This window comes from Otolemur garnettii, unplaced genomic scaffold (genome assembly GCF_000181295.1).
Source record: "Otolemur garnettii isolate 467f Iridium unplaced genomic scaffold, OtoGar3 scaffold00037, whole genome shotgun sequence".
Taxonomy (NCBI): Eukaryota; Metazoa; Chordata; class Mammalia; order Primates; family Galagidae; genus Otolemur; species Otolemur garnettii.
In genome coordinates this window covers 15,574,614-15,598,961 of record NW_003852432.1, presented here as the reverse complement: position 1 = coordinate 15,598,961, position 24,348 = coordinate 15,574,614, and the positions used below count along the sequence as shown (strand labels likewise).

The 24,348-nt window shown below is 39.8% G+C and overlaps 1 protein-coding gene across 1 annotated transcript in view; it reads right to left on the bottom strand.

Moving 5' to 3' along the window:
• Positions 1-24,348, bottom strand: part of DOCK4 (dedicator of cytokinesis 4) — a 249,780-nt gene that overhangs the window by 120,279 nt on the left and 105,153 nt on the right. Inside the window, exons 16-22 of the mRNA XM_023513222.1 lie at positions 14,868-15,027; positions 10,912-11,009; positions 10,718-10,801; positions 10,452-10,552; positions 8,378-8,459; positions 7,159-7,329; positions 1,178-1,370 (exon numbers count right to left, since the gene is read on the bottom strand). Coding sequence (XP_023368990.1) covers positions 1,178-1,370; positions 7,159-7,329; positions 8,378-8,459; positions 10,452-10,552; positions 10,718-10,801; positions 10,912-11,009; positions 14,868-15,027 — 889 coding nt within the window. The remainder of the gene's footprint in view (positions 1-1,177; positions 1,371-7,158; positions 7,330-8,377; positions 8,460-10,451; positions 10,553-10,717; positions 10,802-10,911; positions 11,010-14,867; positions 15,028-24,348) is intronic.

Sequence of the window (24,348 nt, the reverse complement as noted above, 5' to 3'; positions counted from 1 at the left end):
GGCGCCCGCCACAACGCCCGGCTATTTTTTGGTTGCAGCCGTCATTGTTGTTTTGGTGGGTCCGGGCTGGGGATTCGAACCCGCCACCTTAGGTATATGTGGCTGGCGCCTTAGCCGGTTGAGCTATAGGCGCCGAGCTGGAAAAACAATTCTTAATAGAATCTCTTTCAATAAGATTTTTAGTTGGGGAGGTTGATGGAAATTTTTCAAAATAAACTTTAAAATGAGGTCGGTACTTAGTCTATTATGTTCTTCAGGAGAAAAACAGAAGACTATAAGAAGCAATGGAATTTAACATCAGATATTATGTGACAAAATCAATTTAAGAAAGTGATCACTTGCTATTGGGATGAAATAAAAAATGACAGTACCCAAACTTTCATACAGTTTCAGGACATAAATCAGAGGAAAACGTTCATAAACAAAAGAAACAAATAAGGATCATTTCAGTGCCTGTAAGAATCTCTAAAGGAAAATGTTAAGTTTTATTGAACATTAAAAGGAAAGAGATGTAGAATAAGGAAGAAAGCACACCCCACACTACAGCTTAGTTGGTCAATAATCTGATCATTAGTTTTCACTCCTTCTAGAAACAAAGTTTGTTTTTTCTTAATTGAGATAGAGTCTTGCTATGTTGCCTGGGCAGGAGCATGCCACCACATCCATAGCCAATTTTTCTTTCTTTTCCTTATTTATTTATTTTTGAGGCAGAGTCTTACACTGTCACACTGGATAAAGTGCCATGGCATCATAGTTCACAGCAGCCTCAAACTCCTGGGATCAAGTGATCCCCCTGCCTCAGCCTCCCAAGGAGTTGGGACTCTAGGCACGTGCCACAACACCTGGCTAATTTTTCTATATTTTTCGTAGAGGCAGTATCTTGCTCTTTTTCAGGCTGGCCTTGAACTCCTGTGCTCAACTAATCCACCTGCTTTGGCTTCCCAAGAGGGCCAGAATTCTTTTGCGTGAGCCACTGCGCCTGGCCTAGAAATAAAGTTTAATAGCCACAGCTTTTATAATTGACTACTAAATAAATTTGCCATCCAAATAAACAACGTTCCGAGAAAGCTTTTTTTAGCTTTTTAGTTTTTAATTGGTTCTGCTGACTAATGACTATAAGCAGTAAATAATGGCTTTCTAGAGACACTATTTCCTCCAAGAGCTCCACCCCCCCTACCTGGGTTGGTATAAAGCTGGCTCTCCACGGTTTTGCCAATACATTGCAGCTTAATGGCCTGCAAGGAGTCATCCACATGCATGATGGTCGGCAGGCTGCCCAGAGTGTCTTGTACCAAGTTGGCCACTTCCCGGACATCAAAGAGCTTCAACAGTTCTGAGTACACAGCTGGGAAAGAACTCAGAAACACAGCCTTAAAGAGAAGGAGAAATTTAAATCAACTCCCAGGTATGCTGTGAGAAATAATAAGCTGTACAATAAATTTAAGGAACATGATGAGTATTTTTGAATGGTAGAAAAATGAATATAAAATGTTTGCCCCTGGCTCGGCTCCTATAGCTCAACCGGCTAAGGCGCCAGCCACGTACACCTAAGGTGGTGGGTTTGAATCCCCAGCCCGGACCCGCCAAACAACAATGACGGCTGCAACCAAAAAATAGCCGGGCGTTGTGGCGGGCACCTGTGGTCCCAGCTACTTGGGAGGCGGAGGCAAGAGACTCGCTTGAGCCCAGGAGTTGGAGGTTGCTGTGAGCTGTAATGCCACAGCACTCTACCCAGGGGGACACCTTGAGGCTCTGTCTCAAAAAAAAAAAATTAAAAAAATAAATAAATAAATAAAATGTTTGCCCCTAAAGCTAAAGGGGCAAAATAAAATTTAAAAAAGTATGCAGAATAGTACAGTTCTTCAAAGGTACATGGAGCAACATAATAAAAACTGGTAAATTCTGGAAAATCACTGACATTAGCAAGAGAATCGGCAACTGCCCCCCCACCCAGAGAATTAGCAAAATGCATCATGATTCAATAGAAAGAATGCTTAACCCAGACCCGGATTATTGTCATTTATATTTCACTACCTTGAAGGAGCTTTCTGAAATGCTCCTTTAAATCTCATTTATCTTTAAGACACCAAACACATTAATTCCCTAAAACACTCAATTTATGATTTAAGGAAAATACACAGGGTGGGCAATCAGAAGACCTAAGTTATATATAGTACTAGCTTTGCTTCTAATCAATTCTATGACCTTGGAAAGTTCTTTTAACATCCTTTAGTTTCACCATTTAGGTTTTACTTTCGTCACTTGTAAAATGAAAAGATTATTGGAGCAATCCCCTGGGCTGCTTCAAGATCTATTTTAAGCCAAGAACTCTGTGTACAAAGAACAATATTTTGTTAAACCTGATAATCATTTTTTATGGGGAAAAAAGATGCTAACACCAAATCCCAAGGAGCATGCTTAAAAAATTGGGCTAGGATTGTTCATCAAAACAAACAAATAAATTCAGTCTTTTAAAATTCCATAGAAGGAAGATGATAAAAGGAAGCTCAGGCTTAGCTTCAACTGTACCTGGTAGGCACTTATTTCTAATATGCTAAATTCAAGTGCTGGCTGGTTTACCAATGAGATCTAACCCATTGGAAAGGAGGTCGTGTCTACACATGATGATGATTCGAACATAGAATCAAATTCAAATGTAAGGAATTTAGTATTTATTTACATGGCAACGAAATTATTGAGAAGAGTCAAGATCTGTTTTTGATGCCAGAACCATCAAAATGCTTAAGATGCCATAATCGACAGCGATGTCCTTTGACTTAAAAATTATAGACTTATTTGAACATTTAAAATTAATAATACAATATTCTCTATTAAAGACTATATTTATGCAACCTTCATTTAACTCTGCAAAGAGCTGAGTCATACAGACAAAATTAAATTAAAAAAAAATAAAATGAGCCCAGCTTTCTGATTACTGAAGTCAACTAAGTTGATTCTCCTCAGGTATCCTTTAATTTATCCATTATTTCTTTTTTTATACCTCTTGACTACAAAAAAGCATGTGAATGTGCCTGGGATGTAGGATACATGCATAATCCTTTATACTGTTAAGAAGGATAAAGGAGCAAGGACCTTGTGATGAGAGCGGAAAGACAGTTGTACCAGGGCAAACTCAGTGTTTTTACTGTAAGTAAAAATAAAGGCACAATTTAGTTTTGACCTTCCTGGTAGCCAAAACAAATAGCGAGAGGTAATTATAAGGAATTTTTAGCAAGTTCTTGGGCTCTACTCCTTCTGTCATTCCTCTTCTCCTGGGGGTCCTGGGATGTGGGTCTATCCATGGAACGGAAAAACAAGAGCCACTCCTACACCAGCTGAGTTAGCCCTTAGTCCTTTCAGGACAAGACAGAATGCTAAGATGACCATCATGACCTTTGTCTCTTGTTAGCTAATAAACAAATATTGTTCTTGTGATTACCTTAAGATCTGAAGATTATCCAAATGGGCCTTACCTAAACACATGAGCCTTTAAAACAAAGTTTCCTCTAGCTGGTATCAGGAGCAGAAGTCAGAGAGATTCAAAGGGTGAAAGGAAATTGACCTACTGTTTCTGGCATTGAAGATGGAATAGCCAAATACCCAGGAATACCAGAAGCCACTCCTCTAAACTTACCCTGGCAGGCAGCTATCAAGGAAGTAGGAACCTTAATCTTGCTCACAAATGCAAGGAAATGTATTTCTGCTAACAGCATAAAAGATCTTAAAAGCAAATTTTTCTCCAGAGCCTCCCTGCAGATAAAACATCAAAGCTGACACTTAGATTTTTGGCTTTAGGAGATGTCAAGCAAAGAACCCAACCAAGCCTACCTGGACTTCTTCTCTACAGACTGTTAGCTAATAAATGAGTGTTGTTTGAAGCTGTTAACCTTACGGTCATTTGTTTTGCAATAATATAGAACTAACACACTGGATCAATCACATTAGTGACATTCAGCTTCTCTGGAGAGATGTGGGATCTTTAAAAGGGAGCCTGGTTTGGGAAGAGAGGGGTAGCATTCTCCTTCCCCCCAAAAGAAAAAGGGGCAAAGATCTCATTATTTAATAAAGAAAATCAATTGTTTCATCATTTTTAATAAATATTTCTTAGCATCAAACTAAAAATAAAATTATCACATTGACCTTTATAAGTAAGGGATATTGTACAAAATAATAGAGAATGACCTCAGTAGAGCCTGCATATTGGGAAACTTTATGTATACATTTTATGTATCATCTCTTGATTAAAAGCTAAGGGCAAAACATATCAAATATGATTTCTTGAAGGTGCTAAAGTTGTTTCTCAAAGTTGATGGCAGAATAGAATCTAGAGAATGAGAATAGTGGAAGCCAGTATGTTAAAGAGATGGAAGCTGAGGTGCCCCATGCTGCTATCTCACAGTGGCCAACTCCCCATTGGGTGACTGCTAGGACTCAGTGGAAATAAAACTAAGGTAAAGCAATATTTCTCTAACTTTACAGGGGGAATATATCTCTTGAACCCCTAGAGGGAAGAAACCATGATTTAAGTTTCCTGTTTAGAGTAAAAAAATATTTTTCAAGTACGAATTAGTAAAGTTCTGCCCCTATAACTGATAGAGGTTAAAAAAATATCTTACAAAAATAGAGACATAGACATCTGGAACCCAATACAAAACCATGAGATGAAACTAATATCTTTACAGCCACCTGCTCTTTGATAAACCAAACAAGAACATAGACTGGGGGAAAGAATCTCTATTCAAAAAATGGTATTGGGAGAACTGGATAATCACATGTAAAAGACCAAAACTGGACCCGCACCTTTCTCCACTCACTAAAATGGATTCAAGATGGATTAAAAGATCTAAATCTAAGGCATGAAACAATAAAAATTCTTGAAGAAAGTATGGGGGAAACACTTAAAGGTACTGGCTTAGGGAAAAACTTTATAAAGAAGACTCCAGTGGCAACTGTTACAACAACAAAAATAAACAAATGGGACTTAATTAAACTGAAAAGCTTCTGTACAGCCAAGGAGACAATAACCAAAGCAAAGAGACAGCCATCAGAATGGGAAAAGATATTTGCATATTACCAATTGGACAAAAGCTTAATAACTAGAATCTACAGAGAACTCAAATTAAGCAGAGAACTCAAATTACGCAACAATAAAAGAGCCAACAATCCCTTTTATCGATAGGCAAGTGAGATGAATAGAATTTTCTCTAAACACGACAGACGAATGGCTAACAAGCATAAGAAAAATGCTCATCATCCCTAATTATCAGAGAAATGCAAATTAAAACCTCCCTGAGATATCACCTAACCCCAGTGAGACTGGCCCACATCACAAAGTCTGAAAGCTGCAGATGCTGGTGTGGATGTGCAGAGAAGGGAACACTTTTCTACTGCTGGTGGGATTGCAAACTAATACTACCATTTTGGAAGGAAGTATGGAAAACTCTCAAAGAACTCAAGCTAGATCTCCCATTTGATCCTCCAATCCCATTACTAAGCATCTACCCAGAAGAAAAAACATCATTTTCTCATAAGGACATTTGCACTAGATTGTTCATTGCAGCTCAATTTACAATTTTCAAATTGTGGAAATAACCTAAATGCCCACCAACCCAAGAATGGATTAACAATCTGTGGTATATGTATACCATGTATACTATTCAGCCATTAAAAAGATAGTGACTTTACATCTTTTGTATTAACCTGGATGGAGGTGGGACACTTTCTTCTTAGAAAATCATCACAAGAATGAAGAAACAAGAATCCAATGTACTAAATTCTGATATGAGGACAACTGATGACTTAGTATATGGTAGGGGTGGGGGAATGGGGGAGTATAGAGAGAGAAGGAGGGAGGGGTAGGGGGTCACAGTGTATGACACCCCTCTTTGGGGTGGGACACAATTATAAGAGGGACTTTACCTAACAAATACAAGGAGTGTAACCTGGTTCTTTGCACCCTCAATGATTCCCTAACAATTAAAAAAAAAAATCTCAGGATGAAAACTCAATTTTTGAATCCCTTTTACAGAAGTAGTAAAGTTCTGTCAACTCTGATCTAAAGGAACAACAGTTAGGCTATTGGATTATCCTTCTCAAACATCAACTGCTATATATAGGGCTAGTGGACGACTTGATATTAAGGTTTCTGGCAAATTCCTAAAGGGCAGCGATTGTATTATTGACAATAGAGGCCAAGATGACATTTAAAAAGCTTGAGTTATACATTGTAGAAGGAAGATGAGTCTACCTCCGCAATGAGGAGAGTAACAATCATAGCCCCTAAACAAGCAGAAAAAGCACAGCACTGTGGCTGGTACATTTCTGGGGTTTTGTCATTATATATTATGCCTTCCGAATGTCATGTGGCACTAAATTACAACAACAAGGCTAAGGGTCTGGTCTTGTCTTCTAATCTCTCATTTTATGTCCTAGTTTTCAATGATCTGAAATCTCAAGTCTCCAGGGTATGGTAAGAGGCTGCTTCTCCTCTTAGAAAATGACAGGTTTCTAACCAAGTCATTAGAATTAAAAGTATACAAGAAGAATTAAGAAAGTATAGAGAAAGACATTCAGAATTACCTTGTGGAACATGTGCAAGGCCATGCTATTTGGAAAGTGGATGGATCCTGTGCTTAACAAAATCACGTGGGGCTACTCCTAGTAATAGAATTTGGCAGCAGCAGCTCAGCACTGATCCTTTAAGATCAGTCCCAGGATAATTATGGTCAGGTTAAATAAAACAAAACAACATGCAGTTTAGCAGAGTCCAATTCAATGATTCTCAAGTTGATAGATTAAAATGTAATGAGAGGCTTGGGGAAAAGAACTGTGAGAGATTGGCTCTAGTGAAATTCCTTCCTCAAGGCTGATGGAGACAGCACCTCTGATCAGCCTGGTGCATTCTGGTAACTGGAAATGAGGCGGATGCAAACCCATTCACCCACCTCTCCATGCAGAAAGAGGAGAGTCTGAAGAAACGTAATTTACTTCTTCTTGGCTGGGACTCAGAAACTGGAGTCTACTCATGAAATTCGTTAAGCTACAAATAGAAACTGGAGCTGGGGATTTCTGATGTAGTAAACATCCAGTTATGCTGTTGTGTAAAAATAAGTGAAGGACATTCATAGTTCCCTTTTATTTAGTAAAGATGAAAATTACCTGTGACTGAGATAATGCTCTGGACCCTTTGCTCTCTTGTGAAAGAAAGAAACGGACCGACATAAGGAGCTCCTGGATGCAGCAGCGAAATTCCTCTTCATTTTGACCCCCAGTGGCAAGGGAAAAGAGCCTTCGAGATTGAACTATATACTTAAAAATGTATTCTTGTGCCTTTAAAAGAAAATTTTAAAGTTAGTTTCGAAGGAGACCAAGAGTAGTTATTTAACAATGAAGTGGCATAAAAATGCTATACCATGGTATGGCATTAGACTTTGAAATTACTGACTTAAACATTAAGGCCCTGTGAGATTTGTGAACACTATTTACTGGTAGGGAAAGAGCCATTTTTCTCTCATACCTAGTGAGAGAAATGAACAGAAAATTTAAAACGACTTTCTAATTCTGGAGCGTTATGAACACAAACGTTTTTGAACCTTAGGTTTTTTTTTTTTTTAAATGTAGTCAACAACGAGATAACTGTTTTTCCAAAAATAATTTAGCTTTGGTAAGCAGTCTCACCCACTTAGCATTTTACCTTCAATCAGACAAAAATGATGTATTTATAACTAACAAAAATTATAAAATTAACAAATATAATAAAACATATACATTGTCTATTTTTATCCACTGACATCAAATAGGATAGTACTCAACAAGAAGAATCCAAAGGCGACCGGGGCTGCTCCTGGAAAATTGCTACACAAATTTGTATGCTTTTTGAACACATTTGCAAGTTAGGCATCAGCATCTCCATAGATAACTGGGCACATAAGGCCCAGAGATGTGGGCAGTGCTAAGCCAGGACATGTTTCCTTGTTATATCCCTGCCAAGCCACCCTATTTACTCTCAAAATTTAACATAAATCGTTCTTAGATGGTCTCTATTAGGTTGGGAGAGGCAATAGCCAGGAACTTCCAAGCTTAACTGCCTATCTATAAATCTCTCAGAAATCCTGCCTCTTTCCCACTAATCCTACATTCCACTTCAAGTTTTCTGGAGTTCAGAGGAGCAAGGATTCAATCCCAAACAGGTTCCAGCAGATGAGCCTGGCAACGTCCCTTTCAAATTTCATCTAGAGTAACCACACTGATTAAAATCCTTGAACTGGAATGCCAGTAATATATCATCTCCAATTACTGTCTGTATAGAGGAAACCAATTATTCTAAGGGCCAGCAACAGCTTTGTTAGACCGTGCTGCTCTCAACAGCATGTATCACCTTCAGCACCTCCTGGATGTGCTCTTGCCGATCTGCTTCCGTGATCCTGTCCACGTACCACTTGAGCACTTTGATGAGATCTCTAAAAAAACCAGGGAGAAATGTTCAGGGTGTAGAATTGGTCTAAGTCTCAATTAAATACCAACAAATCCAACACTTATTTATATCACAAGGAGGCTTCTTATACCCTCAGTTCTCATATTTTCCTGTCAAACTGCTACATAACTTTCCTAATTGTGCAGATCGACATCACTGCCCCTTTCAAAGCTCAAGAGAGAAACAACACTCAATCTGGATGTATTCCATTGCCCTGGAGTTTGTGGCAATGTTCCAAATGGGTGAACACAAAATCGGTGAAAAGGACTCAGGCCAAACAAGTGCCTGGAAATATGACTGTCATGGTCCACCGTGGTCACCTGCTAATTGGGATTTCTTCCTTAGTGGCCATGTAAACACCTGAGTGAAATATTCAGCTGGAGGCAGAAAGGGGTGTGGAGAGGGATAAAGGCAAGTCACACCCCGTAGAATCATCAAGCCAGTTGTCTGACCTGTGAGAAGAACAATCCTTACTGTCAAAGTATGACTTGGAAGGAGAATTTCTAGAGAAGCCAACAGTTTTTTGTTTGTTTGTTTAGAGAAACAAAACTTAAAACCAACAGTAACAACCTATACTTCTCAACATTCTAGTCTTGCCACCTTAACCTCTGGTCAGTTCTTAGTTTCTAGGAAACAGTTTACACAGCAGTTCTTCTATTGGGCAGGGAAGAAGACGACTTGGATGTGCCAGGAGGCAGATGCTACTGGGAACACCATTTTTAAGATAATGTATCAGCTAGTTTGTGACCACCCACAGTCTGAGAGGATTCCACAGACCTTACTTGTCTTTTTAGGAGCAATGATCCTGCTTTCCTGGCCAATGCTTTTCTGAAGCATTAGAAATTATACTCTTGTTCTGTTTCAGTTGAAATCAGTGACTACTTCATGCTCAGGCTCAAATTGTGAGGCCAAGTGGGCAAAACACACCTTCATTTAAAAACTATTGCTGCAACTACTCTTCCCTCAGCAAAAGTCTTGTTGACGGGAATGTCTAGTCCTATAAAACAGACCTTCATTTATTCTTAACATGCCAAGGGTGGAAACATCTAAGTTAACAGGATCAATTGATTATTTACTATTCTTTATATGTCACGTAGATGGGGGGAAAAGGGGTAACAAAACCCCCCCCATGATTCCACACTTTTTGAACTCAACTCTGGGAACAGCTGATCTTGCACATGCTCAGTGCTCAGGGTACAAAAGTAGAACTGAGGGAGAATAGCAGTGACAGGGTTGGACCAGAGAGACAGAACCATGGGGCATATTCCAGGGCTACTGAAGCAGGGCTGAGGATTGGGAAGGAGCGACGTGAATGCCTTTTGGTGATTATCAACAACACTGGGTGGAGGCAGGCACTAGATAAAGCATGACATTTATTCCTTCCCTCTCAGCCTCACTTGCACTATCTGAGCTGGTCGGAAAGGAGGGGCAGTTAAAATGGCAGCCCCTGTCAAAGGGTCTACTGACTGACTGCCTGAGGCCAGAGGGCAGGTCTTCACATTACTGGCACAAACTGTAGCATCTGGTATGCAGCAGGCTCTCAGTAAATCGTAACAGGTGAACGAATAAATGACTTTCAACACAGGTATGAAGGCAAAGGTGGTTTTCCACTCATAGTTCTTTCTTACGAACATCTATAATTGCCAAGGAGCACAGTGTTTAAATGAAGATCTTGACAGCCAATGTGAAGTACCCAGACATTTTAGACCAAAGAATATCAAGTGAAACAGAAACAAGAAGGAAAAACTTTATATTTTAGGTTTCAGGAACAGAATTCAGGAAGATCTTTCTTCCTCTTTTTAATCAAAACAAGTCTGAGCCACTATACGGATGTGTGAGGAGAGACCGTCTCAAGAGACACTTCAGTTGTGCTTCATTTCTTCCTACAATCCCTTTTAAATTTTCCTATATAGCTGCTCCGCTGAGAACATCTCAAAAAGAACCGCTGCTAAAGCAATTACAAGACAAAGGGCCTTACCTGTATGCAAGTGCCCCAGCAAAATGACTCTCAATGTAAGTGTCCATTACGGGTTTAAAATGATGAAATTTGCTATCTTGCAGCAAATTTATTATATGAACCTAAAAAAAAAAATTGAACTTTATAAAACTGAATGCAAATCAAGATTATTTTGTGTTCTTTTAAAAATGAAATCTTACATTATTAAGTGCGTATTTCTGAAATAGCCTCCTGAAAGTCAAGATGGAGAGATAAACTGTTAAAAAAACAATTGAGTTTGAACTTACCAAAGAATCAAACACTTTAGACCCATATTTCTGTGAATTTTCATCTAAAATTCCAAATAAGGTATCCAGTGTATCCTGCAGAAACTGTTAAAGAAGGAGCAAATGAATGAATAAAATACTTTTTGTCCTTCCCCTCCAAATGTTCTTTAGCCTATAAATTTCCAAGAGGAAAACAGTAACAAAATAGTATATACCTTTACTATTTCTGAGCCATCGATTTCTTTTAATTTAGAGAGACAGCCAGTGATCTTGTCTGGGTGGGTTCTCCATTTCAAAAGATCAAGCATATCACCTTTCCAAATAGAAAGGAAGATTAATTGCCTTAATAGAGAACAGTCCCTCATAAGAAAGTGTTCTTATCGGTACAAGTTGGAGTCTTGAACACATGGCTCACCCCTCCTAGACACTTAACTGGACACTCACGTTGCAGGCTCCCACAGACCATGACGAGTCCTCCCAAGGGTGGCATTTATTATAGTATATTCCAATGATTTCTTCCCTCCTATTGCTCCTGATTTACACAAACTCCCAGTCACTATTTCTCAAGTGAGCTGTTGCTTTCTCTGGGAAGCCTTTCTCAAAGTCCTTAGCCAATTAGGTGGTCACATGTCACAGCAGCACTTACCTTGCTATTACTGTTTGTGTTTGTCTATGCCCTAATTAGATTATAAATTCAAAGAGAGAGAGTGAGAGAAAAGAAAAAAGCATGCTGAGGTTAGCACTACTGAATTTCTAGCACCAAAAATAGAGCAGGCAGTTGACAAATATTTGTTGAATAATTTTCATACTCTTTCTGGTAAGATGAGATTTTTCTCAAGGGCTGGGTACCTGCTTTATGCACGTTGGGAGCCCCAGCACACAGTACTCTGTCTCGCAACCAATTCTACCCAATAGCAAAGGTCTTCTTGAGAAGGAAATGAGAACTTTGTGACTAAAAAGGCCCTCCCTGCACAGTGGTGACAAGCCCAGTGATCTGTCAGATCGTCTTGGGAGCTCTCAGACCCAAGAGGAGCAGTTCCTGACTCTATGGGCCATCTTCCATTGCAGATTCTGGGCAAACACCTCCCTTTCTTAAACTGATGTGGATACTCTGAGTCCAACAGGTCCTCTAAGAACCTTGTCATCTGGGAAGGAATAAATTCTTCCTTTGTCTTTCTTAGGTAGAATTTGGAAAGGCTCTGGAAGACAGTATACTGTACAAGCTTCACTAGTCCCCAAAGCAAGCAGAGAAAGCAGGGGTCGGGAGACCAGGGAAAGCAGTGAGAACCCGCAGGATTCACGCGCACCAAGCATGCACAGGGCAGTGGGACCTGGCAGGACTGGCCTCAGGGCTCAGTGGGGCAGACAGATTCGAATGGCTAAAAGAGAAGCACTCTATTTCAGAGGAAATCTGAATGGGGCTTATTGAGAAACAGACCAACAAGGGAACAACCCCCCCCCCACAACCAACCCAAGAAATCAAGGAAGTAGTTCATATGAGAAAGAAAACAGGATATAGTTTTCTGAACAGAAATGAAAAAAGGCATAAGAATCTCCAGAGCAAAGAGAAGTTTGCTCCACCAAAGCCAGATTCAAGAGAAAAACTTCCCAAAGGACTTCATAGTAAGACGTTTAGTACTAAATAGGAATGTTTATCTACAACAAACAGGGATAAGGAAAGGAGGGGGATTTAGAATGAGAAATATAAAGGAATTTTTAAAATACTGACTTTGCAAGAGAGATTTATGATGTTTTCAAACCCCATATCCCTGAAAATGTTTAATATTCATATGTAATTCAGGTATCCTGGGGGTATGATTGAAACCTTTTAAAAACTGATTGGTTATATTTGGCATATCAGATAGGTCCACAGAGTGGGCCCCTGGGACCAAGGCAAGGCTCCATTGTTCTCTCCCTGTTCGCCGCCTCCCTCCCACCTACTTCCCGCTTCCTGCATCTGACTTCAGGAGGCCTCCCCTCCCCGGCATCTTCTTCTCTTTTATAATCCCCCAGTGCATTTTCAACCCTGCCATTCACTCTCACCTCCCACTCCGCCCCCATCCCAGCTCTCACTTCTCCTTGCTTGCTTCCTCTGCTTTTAAAGTGAAACAGTTGCAGGGGTGTTCAGGGGGCCCTGCTGAAGGTGAGGAGTGGGGTGGGGCAGGGAGTGGCTCTGCTGGCCCCAAAGTGCCATCGCCAGAGGCAGCAGTGGGAAGCCAGGACCAGGGCCCTCGTGAGCAGAGATGGAAAACAGATTACAGTGGTCCAGATGCTGGAAAACTGATTACAGTGGTCCAAACAATCAGATCAGGAGACTATCATTCCTATGAGAAGGCTGATGAATATCTAGACTGCTCATAATGGACCACGAGGAAAACCAAAGCAGTTAGGTCCGTCTGGACTTAATTAGTCATGTGTGCAAAGTACTCAGAATTAAGACAAAACTACCATCTCTTAAGTCTCTGTTCCAGCCATTTGAAGCTATCTTAGATTCAAAGAAGAAGCTATAATCTTCCACTGAAAATAGGAATTTTCTATATTCCATTTAACAAGCATTTATTAAGTATATATTACATGCCCAATCTACCAACAGCGATAAAATAGGAGGGTGGCATGACCCCTAATGCTACGAAGCTTGAAATCTCCACTTGCTCCAGCAGTCACAGCTGTCTAGCGCAGTGCTCCAGCCTTGGTGCTACTCAAGAAGGAGGCTGAGTAACAGGGAGAGTGTGAAGACAGTCACGCTCCAGGAATCCTGAAAAGCACCTCTGCTCTAGGAAACTGTTCCTAGAGACCACATCACTTACTAAATGCTCAGTTGTAGTGGAAATAGGAATTGTATATTTTCCAATTCAAGTAAAACGAACACATAGCAATTTAATTCCAATTTGGAACTGGATTACGGTTACACAGAGATATGTCTAGCATGTAAATTTCAGAAAGACCAACTAACTTCCTTCCTCCTTCCTAGCTCTTAAAACATGCTACTCATTTCCTGGCTCATTTTGAGTCGTCTTACATTGACATGGGTAATCAAAGACAAAATGACAATTAAGTGCTTATCAGTCTCCAAAAATGAGCCGGGCATCCCATGGGATTCTGATCATGCCTAGTATATAGTGAGATGTTTAGTATAATGACTTCATGAATAGTTTATATGCCCATATTTACCTAAAAATGTTCTCTGAGGTTCAGTAAGTGCTTTATAATCATTTAGAATTATGTCAATGGAGGTTTTATTTAAGTAAAATCATTAACCACTGAATACAGAGAAAGTTTGGTATAATTTGACAAATCTTAACTGAGTGTCCTACATAAACACAGCAGCATTTCATGCGGAAGTTCAGAGGTATTTTAAAAGTGGTCAACACTGTAATGCTATAGTTTGCTGCTTTCCTAATACTACAGTGGAAGAGAAGAAATACGTTTTCCTCTACAGATGCTGCTCTCTGACTTGGAAGAAGGAACTAGGAAAGAACTAATAACAATGATTATACATGTTTAGGCATTAGGAGGTTTTTATGAGACATGATACCTTATTACGAGGCGATTCTCCTCAATATACTGAATCTAACTTATCAATACAGTGTTCAGGGTGATGCCAGAAGCTTTATATGGCAACATGAAAAACTCAGAAATGTTTAATTTACTTCCTTCATTACAGATGATGCTTTCATAGCGATTTGCCAAAGAGACTAGCTTACTTTATTAATCATAACTTGCTAAACAATCACTGACATAAAAAAAAGTAATACTAGAACAGAAAAGCAATATGCATCTAATTAAACAAAAAACAGCCTTTATTCTAAAGCCTGCAATTAGTGCTGTTTATGGAGCTATAAAACAAGACATTAAGGTGGTGGTATTTCTCTCTCTCTCTCCTTTTTTTTTTTTTTTTTTAAAGCAGCTGGGGTTTGATTGCTTATTTGGAGAGCTGTGTATTTGGTTTCTAATACTGGGAAAAATTTGAAAGCTTTCCTAAATTATATGCATTCAATAGATTATTGGCTCATATTTGTCTTTCATTGGAAATCACAAACAGAAGGGTCAATAATTATTTTTTAGTGAAAAGTTCCTAAATATAAATTTGGTGTTTACTAAACATGCTTACCAAAATTCATATGGGTATTTAGGTGTAAAGGCTTTCAAATAAAGCAATATCATACGTTACCATTTTGTGTGAGTTTCGTTGAACAGAGGAACGATGTTATCCAAAAAGACTCCTTTGTGGCCTTCATGGCTTGATTATTATTCCCAAGGATTATTATTCCCTTGGAAAAGGGAAGTTTGAGGTAGCGGGTAGTATCCTGAAGGTTTGTGTTTTCTTCACACTGTTAAAAATATTAAAAAAACAAAAGAGAGAGGGAAGAGATCTCATAAAAATTATTAAGCACAATTTTCATTTCTAGTGTTTATGAACTGGGAAATATTCCAAAGGAAATATTCCAAACAGCCAGCACTACAAATAGAATTTAGATTTTAAATAAAATGCAGCAAAAATTTATAAAAAGAAGGAAGCATGGATTTTTGGATACAGAGCGATCTGAGTTTGAATCCCAGCTCTGTCACTTCCCACCTGACTGACTGTGTCAAATTACTTAACCACTTGGGGTTCCTGTTGTCTTTCTTTAAATCCTCATTGTGTTGTCATAAGAATTAGATTACATAAAGCCTTTAACGCAGTCTCTGATACATTAGAATGCTCATATTTTCTTTCTTTTTCTTTTCTTTGGAGACAAGAGTCTCACTTTGTCACCCATGGTAGAGTGCTGTGGCATCATAGCCCACAGCAACCTCAAACTCTTGGGCTCAAGTGATTCTCTTGCCTCTGCCTCCCAAGCAGCTGGGACTATAGTTGCCCACCACAATGCTTGGCTACTTTTTTAGAGATGGGGGTCTTGCTTTGACTCAGGCTGGTCTCGAGCCTGTGAGCTCAGGCAATCCACCTGCCTTGGCCTCCCAGAGAGCTGGGATTACAGGAGTGAACCATCATACCTGGCCTAAGAAATCATGTTTCCAGTGACCAGAGAAGTTTATCTGTATACTGCTTTGTAATGATAAATATAGTTTTAAATTAAAATGTTAAGAAAAAAATTATATAGCTATAATATAGCTATTATATTTTACTTATAAATCTGATTATTTTACTTATAAATCATTTTTTTAAAAACATAAATTCTTCCCACATTTCATCTGAAACAGCTATTAAACAGTTTTTTACTTTGAAAACTGGCAATTAAAGGAAATGGTACTTCAGGTAATCTAACAGTCCCACTGTATGAGGGAAATCTCTGCTTCAAAGAAAATGCCAGCTGACAAATGTAAAAAGAATTATGCATTTAGAAAAAACATACATATTTTTTCATTATCCTAACTGTAATTACTTAAGTCAAGCATTGTCACTGAGTGCTAAAACCAGGAGGATTGTTGATGAGGAACTGGATGTTCATGTGACCATGAATGATGCCCATGTGGCAGCACAGAGATTCCTTCCTACCAGCGAGAAAACAGATACACCTGCATGTGAAGGGGGGATTGGGATGTCATCACACTGATGCAGGGCGATGCAGAGACACACCTCATCATTTACAATGCATGCTTACAAAGATGCTGAATCTGACTCCATCCCATCTAGAGTCAAGGTTCACATTGTAATAAAATCAAGTTGAACAACATCTCAGGGAAGCAACCAGGCAAACCCAAAAGATGGGCTTTCTGTAGGATGCCTGGCCTTGTCTCTTCAAGTCAGTGTTGTCAAAAAAGGAATTGTTCTAGATTAAACAATACTTAAAATATAGATAGCCAGATGAAACATATGGTCCTAGAGTTTGGACAAATCTGCTAATTGGTACAATTTTAAGTTTATACATTGACAAAGTTCTAGATGAGATAAAAATTTAGTGACTGGAAAATCCTTACCCCAAAAAAGATAGACTAAAAATAAATATGTATTACATAATACCATTTTGGTGAAAAAAATCTGTACACAACATCTGGAAGAATATGCATTGAGAAGTTAAGAGTTACCATCGTCTGAGTAATGACCATATTACGTTTTTATTCTATTTTGGTTTATGTGCATACTGCTTTTGTAAGAATAGATTATACACCTTTAGGAAAGACCTGTGTAACAAGTTTAGAGAAACAGAATCAGAATATTACAAGATGTTCTTACCCCACACCTGCCCTGAAACAGAAATTCTAACATAAAACCAATAAACAGCCTTTACTTTCCTTTATTACTGTGAAATATTTCATATAGACAGAAAAGTGCATAGAACACAATATACAGTTTAAAGAATAATTGTAAAGCAAATTTCCCAAATGCTTCTTCAACAAATACAGTGCTCTGGAACCCTGGATCACCCTTCCCTCAGTCTCGTCCCTGGGATGTCAAAGCATGAGTCACCATATCCCGTGCCTGGATCTGCTGCATGGACTTAGGGACATGCTCTAGTCTTCCACCCTTCCTGACTTGTGCTCCATATGTCTAACCACCCTTCCTATCGTGACTAAAGTCTCATGGCAGACCCAGCCCAGATGCTCTGTCCAGCTATTTCAGGCCTCCTCCCAGGAGCCAAAGTCTGCTGTGGTCTGGTACAATCCATCTGTTCATAGAAATTCTGCCCTTACAAATATATCTCTTATAACCTCTCCTCCCCCCAACTAAATGCCTGGCATTTGAGCACTTGTGGCAGCCTCTTGGAATTCCTACTTGATATCCTCATCTAGCTCAACTGGTTGCCATGGGACAGACACCGTCTGAGAGTGAAGATGGGATGGCTGTGTCATGTCCTTAGAGGGCACTGTGAATAGAGGACTTAGTTGGCTTCTCCAGGGCCAGCCATTGTGGCCAGGTCAGTTCCACCAACCTTGAATCTTGTTTCTCCCCCAGGCTTAATATCTGAGTCGGTCTGAAGAATGATGACTTGATAGTTTCCCACAGTTAAACTCTATCACCCTTACTGAAGTATAAAATATAATAATAATTTTTTTTTTTTGAGACAGAGCCGAGTGCCATGGCATCACAGCTCACAGCAACCTCCAACTCCTGGGCTCAAGCGAGTCTCCTACCTCAGCCTCCCAAGTAGCTGGGACTACAGGCGCCCACCACAACACCCAGCTATTTTTTGGTTGCAGCCATCATTGTTGTTTGGCAGGCCCAGGCTGGATTTGAACCCTCCACCTTAGGTGTATGTGGCTGGCGCCTTAGCCACTTGAGCCACAGGTGCCGAGCCTAAAATATAATAATTAATACCAACAATACTCTGGACACAAAAGTTATTTTAAGACCTTCCACCAAGAACCCTGGAATATGTGTGAGAGAGAAAGAAATGGATGGAGGATGAGGGTAGGGGGAAGAGAGAATTTTGTCCATCAATTCAATAAGGAAAAGCATGTTACCATTCTCTGGTCTCTGAACTCTGACTGAATATTTACCAGGGGTTCAAAACATTTTTTTGTCCAGTAGGATTATAAGGTTAGAGTTACAAGTTTTAATCTATTTCTGAAAAAGTCAAGAAATCGCACAGAAAATCTTAAAGCATATCTTTTATTGCCCTTTAAGATTTGCAGCATGCATCCTTAGCATATTAGGTGAACACTGGAGATTTTAAAAGCAATCTAAGCAACTATCATTTATGAAGACTTACTATATGTTAAGCACCGCTAAGTACTTTGCATATATTTTCTTCTCCTGACAACCCTAGGAGGTGGGGGCGGGATACTGTAACCTAATTAGTAAATGTCAGAGCGGGGATTTGAACTGAAGTTGGTATTCATAGCTACTGTAGAGCACTGCCTCCCTCTACTGTCTACTTGTTTTCACCAAGTTTTGGATTTTGCGGAAATGAATTTAAAATTCATTGATTTATAGATAAAATACTGACTGGTAGGTATGGCTAAGAAAAACCAGAAGAAGTTCACTTTTCAAAAGAAAGGTATGTTCGTGAGAGAGAGCTTAGGAGAGGACTCTGAGTGGTGTGTAAAGCTAAAATAAGTTCAAATGAAATAAGCTAATGTCCTTGTGATAAATTGATTTTTTTTCTTCTGGGTAGATGACTATTAATGGGATTATGGGATCAAATAGAAAGTCTACTTCTAGCTCTTTGAGAATACTCCTTGTTTCTTTCCAAAGAGGCTATATTAGTTTGCAATCCCACCAGCAGTGTAAAAGTGTTCCCTTCTCTCCACACCCATGCCAGAATCTGCAGCTTTGGGATTTTGTGCTGGGGGCTATTCTCACTGAGGTTAGGTGATCTCTCAGAGTGCCTTTGATTTACATTTCTCTGATGATTAGGAACGATGAGCATTTTTTTCACCTGTTTCTTGGCCATTCATCTGTCTTCTTCAGGGAAGTTTCTGTTAAAGTCTCTTGCCTACTTACACATGAGGTTGTTTGCTCTTTTCCTATTGATTAATTTGAGTTCTCTACGGGTTCTAGTTATCAGCCCATTGTCAGATTCGTGGCATGTAAATATTTTCTCCCATTCTGAAGGTTGTCTGTTTGCTTTAGTTGTACCCTTAGCTGTGCAGAAGCTTGTAAAGGTAAGCAGCACACCCCCTGGATGAAGGGCTCAACTACAACTTGAACTTTACCTTAGAAACACAGATGTTCTAATCTAATTATTTGAAAACTCATATTAACCTGAAATTTCTTAAAAAATAAAATAGGGTTTTGAATCTCACAGCAAAACAGCTAGTCTGTGTTCTCAAACCATACAGGGAGCAAACGGGATCATGAGGCCTGGACACAGCAGGCCAGAAGGCAGGTGGGAACAGGTGAGGCATGAACCTGGAGCTGAGGAACATACACACGTGAGCTACAGAGCATCTGTCATTCTTCTACTTGAGGAGAGAGAATCTACATAAGAGAAATGGGGCTCAGGAGCAGTGAAGAATAGAAATAAGGCTCCAGAAGACAGCCTCACAAGGTAGGAGCAGTCGTCAGTTAGACTTTAAGCCAAAAAGGGCAGGTAGGGCAGCCTCCTAATACCAGCAGAGAGTAGGGAGTGAGGAAAAGTCAGTGGCAAATTCCTCAGGCATTCTTCAGCCAGGTGGGAGAAAGGTCTGGAATGGGAGTGAGATTCTGAACCAGTGCCTGGACACAAATGAGAATGAACAGTGTCCCCACTAGGTGAAGGGCTGAGAATCAAGGAAGTCACAGAAATGAGGCTGGATAAGTCTGGTTTGGTGCTGCTTGTGTTATAATTGGAAATATCAAGTATAACAGAGTAGTGGTTGGGTGTTGGTGTACCTGCGAATCGGGGCCATGTAGGCAGAGTAGCACCAAACTATAGCTGTGAGATTCTGCCATTGCAAATAGTTGAGAGACAGCTTTGTCATCATGGTAAAATCCATGATGGGTGGTTAGATATGGACCACCTGCATTCTGAGGAATACCTGTAAAACAACTCTTTTGGCTTTGGTATAGAGAACATTTTCCCCACCAAACCCAAAGAAGGCATGGAGCACGTGGATATGAGAATAAGAAGATGCCAGCCTCCCACTGGAGAACTTCTCTCTCATGGGAGACACAAACACAGCTGAAGAGTTAGCAGTGTTGCAGTGAGCCTATGATGGCAGATCAATGAGGGAAGAATTCATGCAGCCGTTCTTTCTAGGAGAAACAGGGTAGCATGGTCACAGCCTCTAGAAGCTGTTACCAGATTGAGGGAACCAAACTATGTCACTGTCATAGGGAGGTTCTGTGTTTGCTTTGATAAGTTGGGATCTGTGCAAGTCATCTTAAAATGACGCGAAGTTAACTTACTACAAAGAGGAAAGGGAGGTGAGAAGCAGCCCTGTGGTTTCTATACTTGGTCTGAAGTCAGGTCTAACCAGAGGGATGTGCTCCCTTAGACTCACACAGAAGAGCTGAAACGCAGTAGTAGCGGCAGTAGTCTCCATCTTCTTTGAGATTTTATACAGTTTGGCTTACAGTCCACTTCGTTCCCCAGAATAAAAATCAGCTGGGCAGCAATGAACGGTCATTATGTCCCAGACTACTTTTTGACTCAGACGTGTGAAAGAACTACAGTGGTCACCTGTAAACTATGTTTAATGTGGTATTTGCAATTACACATGATCCGTGATTGAGAGATCTACGCCTACTATTTATTAAGAAAAAAATGGGCACGAATTTCTATTCAAGGCATTATTAATCAAATTAAGGGGTCTGTAATTTGTGGGAAGTAGAGAATTAAATTTAAAAAAATGCAGTAAATTAGACAATCCATTAGAACTCTCTATTACCAGTTAATGAAAATCAGTAGTTTTTGGAGGCAAAATGTCTTTCCTTGAGGAACTTTTTCAATATGACTATGGTCATCCTTAATGTCATAATTAAACATTTATTAAATTCCTAGTGTTTTCCATTCCTCAATGTTAAGAATGTAACAAAGAAATGAATACATTCTCTGTCCTTGAGGGCATTACATACATGTCTGACCTCTGCACTCTTAGTAAGTAAGTGTGTTAATACCATTAGTAAGTCTGTTAATACTTTTTACAAAGCTGTGATAAAGACCACTGGACGCCAGCTCTGCTAGGGGAAGGGAAGGAAGGTTTTATGGGAAAGGGGGATGAGACCTCAGCCGTGAAGAATAAGAAGGTCACCAGGCAGATTGGAAAGGAAAAGTCAAGAGAAAAAAGGAACAATACTCTTAAGGGCCCCAGGGGAATAAAAGCACATGTATAAGACCATGGGGACATGACAATTAAATGCAAAGTGGGAGCCTGGAATGGTTCCTGGAACAGAAAAATGACATGCGTGGAAAACCTATTGTGAGATCCAAATAAATTTTGTGTTAACAGTATCTCACCAAGATTAATTTAGGTTTGATAAATGTGCTATAGCTTATGTAAGAGGTTAACATAAGGAAAAGTTGGATGAAGAGTACATGGGAATTTCCTGTACTATTTTTGTAATTCTTCTATAAGTCTAAAATATCTTTAAAATAACTTTAAAATTGCAGGCATATTCAGACAATTGTATGTCGTTAAGTATGGCTGGAACAAAGGAGTTTTCAACACAAAAAAGCTTTGGGACTACCCCAGATCTCCGAAATAAGAAAAATTCCAGGTGATTCTAATACTGACCTCTGGTTTAAAAGCCCTGGACTACAGTTTTGTCAGGAAGGTGGAACAACTTATTGGTTGTGCAGCCAGGTATTTAGAGATGGATGGTGAGTGTGACAAGTGAAGAAAAACTCGGAGGTTTCTGCTCATGGCAGGAATGGATGGAGGTGAGATTAAAGTCTCAGTTTGGGACATGTTGAGTGGGAAGTGTCTCTGGGCCAACTAATTGAAGATGTTTATTAGGGTGGTAAAAACCCTAGCCTAGAAAAGCAGATCTGGCCGTCATCAGCACAAAGATGTGGTAAGTCCATCTATTGAAGGATGAGATGGACCTAGAGAGCATGAGGCATAGATGGGAGCCAAGCGTTCAAATCACGATCACACCAACATTTTAAGGTGTACATAGTAACGAGTCCCCCAAGAGAAGAAGGCTGAAGCTCAGACCACTGTGAGAGAAAGGACTGTGGGACTTTTCAAGCAGCAGTGCAATGTGACAGTGGCACGTGCTACAGGAAATTCCAGCAAGGAAAGATTTTTTAAAGAGTCCAGGAGCTAAAGCTACTGGGCACTAGTGACCTGAAGGAGAGAAAGTTCACCTGAGTGGTGGGGACAGAAGCAGCCTGGGGAACGACTGGGACGTGAGGAAGTAGAGGCAGTGAGTAAAAACTGGCTTTCCTAAGTGGGCCAGTTGTGATGATGAGAAGAGAGGAGAAAGGATGGTGGCTACTAATTTTTTTTTAAGAAAACGGCTTCAACATGTTTATAATCCAAGTGAAAACTGCCAGAAGAGAGGAAACAAATGTAGATGCAGGAAGAAGAGAGAGGACATTGGGAGGACCAGTGTCCCAGAGGGCTCAAGAGGGAGGAAGATCTTGAGGGAAGCAGTTGGAAGAATCAGGCCTGGAGAGAAGGAGTCTTACCCCATCCCCTGAGACAGGAAGCCAGGAGGAAAGGAAGGATGCAGATAAGTTGCAGGTGGCAGGGAGAGAGCACAGGAAGCCAAGGAAGTTCCTGTCATCTGTTTTCTCTGTTAGGTAGCTGGGGAGTGGTGGGGCAGGGATCAAGGTAAGATCCTGTAAGGAGCTCTATGGGGACAGGGGAAGGGAGGGAGGAGGGAGCTGATGAGTTTGCATGCAGTGCTGATGGCCCAGCACCTATGCCCCTCGGGCTGGTGCTAATCAGCAGCAACTGTCTAACTTCCCCCAGAAACCAACTGCCCAGGTATAGGAGGGGCGATGCTGACAGATGGATCCAGGACTGCTTTTTACTTCCCATGCGGGCACAGCAGAACTAAAGATTAAGAGATACCTTGAATAACAAGGAGGAAAAAATAGTCAGGAGTGGGCTATTGGAAGAGAAAAGACTAAAAAATAGGCATAGTTAAAAACTGTCAGTTTGAAAGGTGGTGGGAATTTAAGATTTTTGATATGAACTAGTCTTGAATGATTTCATCTACCCACCCATCCATCTAGCTAGTCAATAGGGGACCCCACTGGGCAAGGATGTAACAAGGCGCAGGGTGGTCACAGTGAGGCAAAAGGCAAATAAAGGTGTCTGGACTTGAAGTGGCTGAGGAAGTTGGGAGACAGGAAAGTGAACAGGTTCAGCCACTAGAGGTGAGGCTGACACCACCACCCCCACGCCACCTCTCCCTCACTGGTCCTCAAAGTACAAATTGGTAGAATTTGTCCTCGATGCCTTACATGAGGAGCAAGTAAATTTTAATCCTAAATACTAGAAACGACAGCTATTCTCTGTATGTCCTCAAGGCAGTTTACGACACATTTTTAGTGCATTTTTTTAAATCTCTCATCAACCTGTGAGATCTCAGACAACACCTATTAATGAATGACACGGAATACCGTCTCCAAAGACCTCAGACAATTAATGTTTCCTCAAAACTTTACCATAAACATTAACATAAAGAGCGATCGTTTAGATAAAAGTTCAGAATTAAATAATATTAAATAAGGCTAAGCTTAATGTTTGTTTCTTTCCATTTTTAAGATAAAAAAGATTATTAACATTAAAATACTTGTTCACTAACAAAAAGGTTAAGTGATGTGAATATAAAAACAGAGTCATTATTAATATTGAAGGATCACTATCCAGGCATCTATGTACTGGTATACATACAGTTAAACAATTTTATAAAAAATTGTATTATGCTAAATACTGCACATATGCTTCTATAAAGTGTTATCAATATAGCATACGTATTTTTCTAGGCATATAAAATTATCCTCTAAACGTTATTTTTATAAATATATAGTATTTTATTCTCGATATGGGTATAATTCCTTTATTTAATCAGTTTAAATTACTTCCATGTTTTCTGCAATGATCATCCTTGAATCATCTTTGCTCATCTTGTCTAATTATCTTTTCTCAATAAACACCAAGATGTGTGGGTGGGCTGAGTCAAAAGATATACACATTTAAAACTCATCTATGTGTTGCTGAACTGTCCAGAAACATACCATTCACCCGTTCACATTTCTTCTATAAATGCCAGAGACTGTTCATTTCTCCTTAACCTTACTCTTTCCCACTCTGGCTTTAAGAATCTTTAC